Genomic DNA, 9,050 nt, shown 5'->3' on the forward strand with positions numbered 1-9,050 from the left:
TCTCACTCTCAAAGACGAAACCTTTCGACATCACTTTCACTCTCTTTCTTCTCACCAAGAAATCACCCCTTGATATGGATTCGAGATCGCAATCACCACCGATCGACGCGGTTTCGAGATCGCAATCACCACCGATTGATACCCTTTCAACATCACAATCGGAGACACATGCCATTAGGGTTTCAGAAGCCCCAATTGAGGCTTCAACATCAACGACTTCAAACCATGCAACTAGGGTTTCATAAGCCCCAATTAAGGCTTCAACATCAAAGATGCAGGTTCAGGTCAACAGGGTTTCAGAAGCCCTAATTGAGGCTTCAACATCAGAAGCAGAAACCACAATTGAGGTGGCGGGAATTCCAATCAACCATTATGAAGAGAATTGTCTTGTTTACCAGAACAACCGCGAATTCAGCCGGAACAGACTTAAATGTGGAGGTACATGTTCTTTTATGATTTCAATGGCGTTCTTGTATAACCTAATGCCTAAATTAGAATAGGTTTATTTCAATGGCGTTCTTGTATAACCTAATACCTAATGCCTAAATTAGAATAGGTTCTTGTTATTTTCTGGATGAATTGTCATAAGCTAAGAGAATAAAGTTAATAAATTATGGGTATGTTCTAAGTTATGTTGTTTTCTCAGATCTTTTCTTCCTACATAGGATGTTGGTGGAAAAGTCGTGGGTAGACATTTTAGATCTTTTCTTCCTACATAGGATGTTGGTGGAAAAGTCGTGGGTAGACATTTTAGACGGTGAGTTTGATATAGAGTATGCGGTTAAACTTTGTAAATTCGTTGAAAACGAGGTTAAGTCAGACCTGCCTGCATACGGTCTCTGTCCCCCCAAGGATCAAATTTTTCATTCCTTCAACATTGCAACGTTTTCTTCGGTTAAGGTGGTAATCCTTGGGCAGAAGGTAAAATATGTTCGAAAAGCTCACGTATTTCCTTGTGTATGTAATCCTTGGTGGTTAGAAGTAATTATGGTTTTATTTTTGCAGGAACCTTATGCAGTTAAGAATAGAGCTATGGAATTGGCCTATTAGCCTATTCGGTTCCCAAAGGGAGGAAACTTCCCTCGGAATTAGAGAACATCTTAATTGAAGTTTCCAATCGGAATTAGAGAACATCTTAATTGAAGTTTCCAATGATATAGGCTGTCCATTTCCATCCCATGATAATCTTAAAAAGTGGGCCCATTTCCATCCCATGATAATCTTAAAAAGTGGGCCCTGCAAGTGAATTTTCTATTTTGAAGACTTTACCTTGCCACTTTTTTTTCAGGGGTACTTTTGTTAAGCTTTGCTCTTACAGGTTAGAAAGAAAAGACCTAATTCACATGCGAATAAGGGTTGGGAACATTTTACCGATGCGGTTTAAAACCAGGTTATTAAAACCATCTCTGATCAGAAGTCAAATGTTGACACTTCAGTCTGACCAACAATTATTTGAAGAAAGTTGGTATCCACCCTATTGATTGGAGAATTTGATCTCAATACTGTCAACATTATTTTCATGTTTATTGATGGGGAATTATGAACAGCAGGATTAAGAATTGATTGGAGAATTTGATCTCAATACTGTCAACATTGTTTTCATGTTTATTGATGGGGAATTATGAACAGCAGGATTAAGAACAGCAGGGTGAAATCAAACTTTCAAGGATTAAGAACATGAAATCAAACTTTCAAGACAGACATATAGGAAGTTTTTAAACATGGTAACCTTAAAAGTATCGTTCTTTGGATCATAAACAACCAGATTCCTTTTCCACTCCTCATCGGGACTAGTTTCCTCATGAGTTTCTAGCAACAGTCGGTCATCATCAAAAACATACAATGCCTTGGACAAACGCATACTAGGATCTTGAATGTATGTAACGGAGCACAATTTAGTCCAAGAATCATGAATTCCATATTCCTTCATGACCCAAATATGATGATCAGAAATTAAGCACAAGGAGTCTCTCAAGACAGACAATGTCAAGTAATCGGGACTGATGTCTGCATGATGAGGAGGCAAAAGCTTTTGACAAGAGTCATTTCCCAAATCAAAAGAAAGAATGAAGAGGGGACCTTTCCGACACCATTGAGTATAGGCAATCCAATGAATGGTACCTCTTACATGTGTTCCAGCTTGCTCATCAAGTACAGCACCAAAAGGAAAGGTCTCGATGGTTTTCCAACAATTGGCACCCAAAGTATGAACTTTTACTTTAGTTGTGTCAACCGAGTTCAATTTGCTAAATGCGGTATAGTACAGAACAATCACTTTGTAATGATGAGAAACGTGATCATAGCCGAAGCCAAAAGTGGGATAAACCTTGTTAAGAATTTGAGGGGTTTCGAAAGGGGGAAGTTCCTTGAATTTCCGAATAGAAGGATTCCACAATGCAACTAAACCTTTAGATTTAATTTGAAGACAAAGGATGCCGTCACAAGAAGCAGTGATACTGTTGTACAGAAGGAGATGTTGTTGTGTGAGATTAGTTGATAAAACCGAAACCGAATCGAGTGGGTAAGAATTGTGAATTAACTCGTGTGGTTCAGATTTGTATACCGCGTAATGGAGCCGGTGACTGGTTGAGAGGCTAAGGTGCTTTCTCGTGAAATTGCGATCCGATATTAGACAATTCCATGACTTGCACATGCATCGGAGCTGTAGGAGGAGTTTCACAGGTAGCCTGCAGAAGATTTCACCGACCAGATCCATAGGAAGACTGGGAACTGAATCATTGTTGATTTCCTCCGCCGTTGCCATCTCTGATTCTAACTCCGGCCGCCAACCAACCACCAAATTAGGGTTTCTTCTTAAACGCAGACGTTTTTGCCTTGACATGATTTTGCTTTTACTCCTCTTACAATCATCCATATTTCTTATTTATAACAATTTTCTAATCAGTGTAGAAAGATTTTTTTTTTGTAACAGCAATGGTTGGAGTAACACATGGGTCAAAAAGCCCACTTCTATCTTTTATTGGACTTGTGTTTTCTCTTTTTAAAATATCTATGATTGTGTTTAATAGAAAAATTAAATCAAATTTAAAAAAATATTTAAAATTGAATTTGTAACAAATCAAATCATATTTTTTTATGGAAGATATACAAGGAGCAAATCAAATCATATCTTTTTATTAGAGATATACAAGAATCAAATCAAATCATATCTTTTTATTGAAGATATACAAGGAGAAAATCAAATCATATCTTTTTATTGGAGATATACAAGGAGTAAATCAAATATTCAAACATACTGAAAATAACTCCATATCCACAGAAAAATGTCCATAGTTATTTATCCATTATTCATCTAAGAGCTTATAAATAGAACAATACTAAACCTATCGGTAAAAAAAACACACAATAACCACATAAAGATCAAAAATACGACAATAAGTCTGAATCATTAGATTTGAGATTATATATCATTTTTATTTTAAATCAAATTTCTCTCTCCTCCATTATTAAAATAAATAATTTAAATTAAAACATTATATTTTTTATTAAAATTCTCTACACTTATACCCCTACACTTATATCAATACCCCTACATTTTTTTAAAAATATCAATTTTATCCTTAATTGTTTTTAACCAATTTACAATTTCACTTTTAAACATTCAATTGAGAGTTTCGAAAATTACACTATCCACCCTCGTACCGGAACTCATTGAAAAAGACTTCTGATATGTTTTTTTTTCAAACCGGACAACTTCGTGAAAGACACCCAGAATACTGCAAAACGTATACCAGAAGAGTTACTTGAAGAGTTTCAGTTCAATTTTAAAAAAAAAATATTCTGGAACACTTATCATATGTGTTTCGGTTAACAAAGTAACATACACCGAAAGTTTTTTCCAAAGACTTCCGGTGTTCTATTTCTGTGATCCGGAACTCTTTCTTGAAGATTTCCGGTTTGCATTTAAAAAAAAATACTTTTTTTTATTGTGCAGGTATGAAAATTCTTCCCCTAATATGTGTAGATATTTCTTATGCGTTTTTAACCACTCAAAGATCGGGTCCACGAGAAGAGGTGGTCAGATGGATTAAAGAGGTTGAAATCGATAATAAAGTAACCGTCATTATCACTCGTTCAGATACTGAAACAGACAAGAGAGACCGAAGTAACAATTCTTTTTGTCTTATTTTTTTGTTTTTGTTTTCTTTAAGGACTATTAAGTAGTACTATTTGTTTAATCTTTTATGTATAAGAAAGAGTTACTAATAAAAAAATGAAGTGGGTAACCTTTTGCAAAGCTTCATATCACAAGCTAGAATCATTTGCAAGTTGAATGATGAACGATCAATGACGGGTATACACATGAATTGAGAATTTGATCCTCTTCTATTTTATATATTCTGTCATCTCTTTTGTTCATAATCTAACCTTTGAGAAAATATATGGAATAATTAATTAAAAAAATATATTTATGAAGAGAGAGAAAATGTGACAAAATTCTCAACAAAATTATTTATCTTTTACCTCTTAAGCTTCCATCTTTTTTCAATTCCATTTTTTTTTAAATTTTAACTTTCAAAATCTTCACATTCATCACTATCAACAAAATAAAAATTTACAAATTTTTTTTAAGAGACTTGGTTTCACCATTATTTATAAAAAAAATAGTGGCTTCACAATTGTTATCGATTGAATAAGGTTATTTTCTATCCATTATATTTTTCTATTTATGAATTAATAAAAAATATTTATCCACCGTCTATATATTATATCGTTATAATGTATTTTTAACAGTAAAATAGTATGTTCGTGGTTTATTAAAATGTATTAGTTTGTTTGGATCATCCATACAGAAGTGAAGAAGACACAATTTTAAGAGTGATCGGCTAATATTTTCATCGCGGATGTAGTAATTATTTTGAAATTGATTTATATATATTTTTTAAATCGGAGATATTAATAATTGTTAGTATTGTATAGAGAGTATATATTTATAATAATTATTATTATTAAATTGTTTTTAATCATAATTCTTATTTAAAGAAATGAGATTATGATTCTATCTCATTATAGTATTTTATTTAGTTTTAATTATATTACGATGAAAATTTAAAAGACTTGACAGATAACAACATATTATGCACCATTAACTACTCAGGTACCTGATTGTCTGTACTCGAAAGGAGTACATACACAACAAATAAAAAGGGAGTGAGAAATACATTAATATAATTAATCGGTGCATAACATGCTAAGGATAATATTCATGTGTAATGCACCACAATCATTCACAACCCACATTCTCACCACAATTAAACACAACACGATATAATGAAAATGCAATGAGACTCCATAACTCGATCCAATGCATGTGGTACCAATTGTTTATCAATTATTCATCATACAAACCTGATTCCCTCTTCGGAATCCTGAACTTCCCCTTCGAAGTTTTAGATAAGTTTAATGTTCCCCTTCGAACTTAAACTTATCTCCACCAACTCTACAATTTATGAATGCATGGCATGCCAAAAAATGCAACTGACACACTTGTCATTATTCATTTCGTGATCCACAATCGATCATACAACTATAGTCATACACAACATAGTCCACCCATTTGGATTATTACAATCACAAGTGAACAAACAATTCAAATAATTCACCATGTCAGAACAATTTACCAATACGAACTTCGTTATAATTCATTTAACATACACAAATATTATAATACATCGTGGTCTACCATTGATCACTCAATACACTTATCTAATATGTAGTCCACCCTTATGGACTACCACTAATGTCATTAGCATACATACCAATCATTTGTGACACAACGATTAAATTGTCGATACAAACTTCATTCATATCCATCATATTTTTACACTTTCCTCCACCTACAATAACCCTCTGATAAATCCATTAAAATGATTTTTACCCTATATCAAAACTGTAGTACTCCCTCTCAGATAACCAACGCACCAAACCTCACCTTAAAATGTGACACGAGTCAAAACTTATGACTAAAATCGTACAAGGTATTTTTAAAAACGATGATGTTTGGAAGGACTAAAATAGTACGAACCCAACACATCCCAACCCTAATTTTCATCCTATAAAAACCTCTCACAATGTTTTCAAGGATCTTCATTACCAACCATGTACATATATCAACAATTCATTCACCAAACATCAACACATCATCACTTTATAATTTCCCATAATTTATTCATCATGTCTATATCCCTAAAACCCTTATTCCATGATCATGACAAAAAAAACCAGCAAGCATCATCACATCAAATTCATACGACAATCAAGGATTTATATATAACAATCACAATCTAATCATATCATCATATAAACATTATAAATCACCAATAACTTTAATCAAAAACATGGTAAAGAGTAAATCTAAGAGGGAAGGACCATTCACTACCCTCTCATGGATACACACCCTTATAAGAATGATTTTTCTCCCCCTTACCTTAGATTGTTAAGCTCCAATTTTTTACAATGGTGATTTTCTTGATCCTCCTAGCTTTTTTTCTTCCCTTCCTAGCTTTCTTTTTCCCAAGTTTTCACTTCTTTTGCAATTTCACCTCTTCTCACTTCCAATTCCCTTATAAGTTATAACAATCAATTTTCTATTTTTATTTAAAATCTAATATTATTATTTTATTAAATCTAAACTAAATATTTATTTTAATAAATCCAAATCAAATATTTATTTTAATATATCACTATAAAAATAATGATTAAAATAAATATTTAAATATTAACTATTACTATTATTTATATAAATCGTCATAATTAAACAATAGTAACAACCACTACTTCTCCCACCACCCCTATATCTCTACCTTTTTCCTTACACACATCCAACATCTTAAATTCTAATTTCTAAGGTTGGTGTACTACACTCAAGGGTCTCCCTTAACACAACATAACATCACAGCACACACAAATTGCACAATTACATTAAAAAAACAAATAAATTTTGGGACGTTGCAACTCTCCCCCACTTAGAATATTTTTGTCCTCGAATATTTACCCGATGAGAATAATTTAGGGTATGTTTCCCGCATCCGGCTCTCCAGCTCACAAGTCATATTTCCTTCAGCTACTCCTCCTCAAACAACTTTCAATAGAGCAATCTTTTTTCCTCTCAGCTTCTTCAATTTTCGATCCTCAATTCTCACAAGCAATGCTTCTATCATAAGGTTGTCCCTCACTTGCATATCATTCATTCTAATCATATGAGATGGATCACGAATATACTTTTGAAGTTGTGATACATGGAATATGTCATGTAAATTCGAAAGATCGGGTGGTAAGGCCACTCTGTAAGCAACAACCCAAATTCTCTGAGAAATTTGATATGAACCAATAAATTTAGGAGTCAGCTTCTTCGATCTTGTCCAACGGTCGTCACAGGATTAACTCTAAGGAACACATGATCACCTTCCTTAAGTTCCAAATCTTTTCTTCTCGCATCATGATAACTCTTCTGCCTACTCTGTGTTATTTTCATTTCATCTCAGATCATCTTCACTTTTCCAATAGTTTGTTGGACAATCTTCGGTCCAAGTACAACACTCTCGCCTAATTCATACCAACACAGAGGTGTCATACACCTCCAACCATATAATGCTTCAAACAACATCATTCTGATACTATAATGAAAACTATTATTATAAGTAAACCCGATCAAAGACAGACGTGTTGGTGTAAGCCCTAGAGGCCAATACTTTTTGGTACTTGTATCGAATTATTTATTAATAATAAAAGGCATTTTCTTTATTATGGTTGATTAATAAAGTCCCTGGAATAGATAGTCCGTTTAATGTATTAAGTGTGACTTAATCGTGAGAACACATTAAACATAAGGACACTATTCTTAAAGTATCCGTAGTCGAGCTTTAGTGTGAAGTGGGATAACATTAAAGCATTAAGACTATTATGTTTGTAGACTGATTATCACATCTCATGGATCATGGATAAAGAGTTATCAAGTCTTAAACATAGGTATGAATATTAGGAGTAATATTTATACCGGATTGACCCGCTATGAGAATACTATATAGAAAGTTATGCAAAGTGTCATAAGTTATTCTCATGGTGATAATAGTGTATTCCACTCTTCGACCTGAAACCACTATGGATCCTAGATGTAGAGTCGAGTGCTTTATTGCTGATCCAACATTGTCCGTAACTGGATAACCATAAAGACAGTTGATGGGTACTCCACAAAGCATACTGAGGGACATGAGTGACCTAGATGGAATTTGCCCATCCTGCATAACAGGATAAATGTCTATGGGCCCAATATTGAACTGGACAAGGATGACACGGTCTATGCCTTGTGTTCAATATAGACATAAGGGCAAAAGGGTAATTATACACATAAGTATTATCACATAAGGAATTGTCAGATCACATGACATTTTCGTGTCTTGGGTAGCAGTGATGTGTTGCTAGATACCGCTCACTGTTTATTATGTTAAATGTGTGATTTAATATAATTGCCAACGTCACGAAAACCTACAGGGTCACACACAAAGGACGGATTGATGAGAGATAGAGTAACTAAGGAATACTGTAAGGTACGATGCCCTTAAGTGAGTTATAGAGCATCGTAAGGTACGATGTACTTGAGTAGAATACGAAATATGGTAAGGTACCATGAGCTTAAGTGATTTTGGGCATATTATAAGATATGGGCCAAAATACACTTAAGTGGGCTTTTAGCTTGAAGCCCACACAAGTGGTTCTATAAATAGAACCCTTGTGCAGAAGCAAAAATTTGCGGTTGAATTATTTTCGTTTTCTCTCACTCTCTCTCTCTCTCACTCAAAGCCTTCATTCGTACCAGCTAGCACTGAGATTGAAGGAACCCGTTCGTGTGGACTGAGTAGAGACGTTGTCATCGTTCAACGTTCGTGATCGCTTCGTGGATCTGCATCAAAGGTTTTGATCGTCACAAGCACTACAACAAACAAGACCTTAGACAGCGCTTTTTTTAGCCTTAGACAGCGCTTTAAAGCGCTGTCTAAACCTCCGCTGCTAAAGGTTTAGACAGCGCTTTT

At 34.0% G+C, this 9,050-nt stretch overlaps 2 protein-coding genes across 3 annotated transcripts; one reads left to right on the forward strand and one right to left on the reverse strand.

Moving 5' to 3' along the window:
• The first annotated feature begins 256 nt into the window (after positions 1-256).
• Positions 257-1,174, forward strand: LOC127137108 (uncharacterized). 2 transcript variants are annotated; one of them, XM_051063596.1, is made up of 4 exons: positions 257-438; positions 647-702; positions 757-921; positions 1,006-1,174. In XM_051063596.1, the coding sequence occupies exons 1-4, from the start codon at positions 273-275 to the stop codon at positions 1,048-1,050; spliced, it is 432 nt and encodes a 143-aa protein (XP_050919553.1). In that variant the 5' UTR covers positions 257-272; the 3' UTR covers positions 1,051-1,174. The 2 variants fall into 2 exon arrangements, 1 of the variants encoding a protein (XP_050919553.1); XR_007808698.1 differs by having other exon boundaries at positions 273-438; positions 701-921.
• A 475-nt stretch (positions 1,175-1,649) lies between these two features.
• On the reverse strand, positions 1,650-2,917 carry LOC127137079 (F-box/kelch-repeat protein At3g23880). Its single transcript, XM_051063572.1, has one exon. The coding sequence runs from the start codon at positions 2,873-2,875 to the stop codon at positions 1,670-1,672; it is 1,206 nt and encodes a 401-aa protein (XP_050919529.1). The 5' UTR covers positions 2,876-2,917; the 3' UTR covers positions 1,650-1,669.
• Positions 2,918-9,050: the final 6,133 nt, after the last annotated feature.

Source organism: Lathyrus oleraceus, chromosome 1 (assembly GCF_024323335.1).
Source record: "Lathyrus oleraceus cultivar Zhongwan6 chromosome 1, CAAS_Psat_ZW6_1.0, whole genome shotgun sequence".
Lineage (NCBI taxonomy): Eukaryota > Viridiplantae > Streptophyta > Magnoliopsida > Fabales > Fabaceae > Lathyrus > Lathyrus oleraceus.

What these genes read in the sequence shown, in the direction of transcription:
- LOC127137108 (XM_051063596.1), top strand. Translation starts at nt 273, where the DNA reads ATGCAGGTTCAGGTCAACAGGGTTTCAGAAGCCCTAATTGAGGCTTCA. An exon ending in GAACAGACTTAAATGTGGAG is followed by an intron (nt 439 to 646) that starts GTACATGTTCTT and finishes TTGTTTTCTCAG; the next exon opens with ATCTTTTCTTCCTACATAGG. An exon ending in CGTGGGTAGACATTTTAGAT is followed by an intron (nt 703 to 756) that starts CTTTTCTTCCTA and finishes GACATTTTAGAC; the next exon opens with GGTGAGTTTGATATAGAGTA.
- LOC127137079 (XM_051063572.1), bottom strand. Translation starts at nt 2,875, where the DNA reads ATGGATGATTGTAAGAGGAGTAAAAGCAAAATCATGTCAAGGCAAAAA.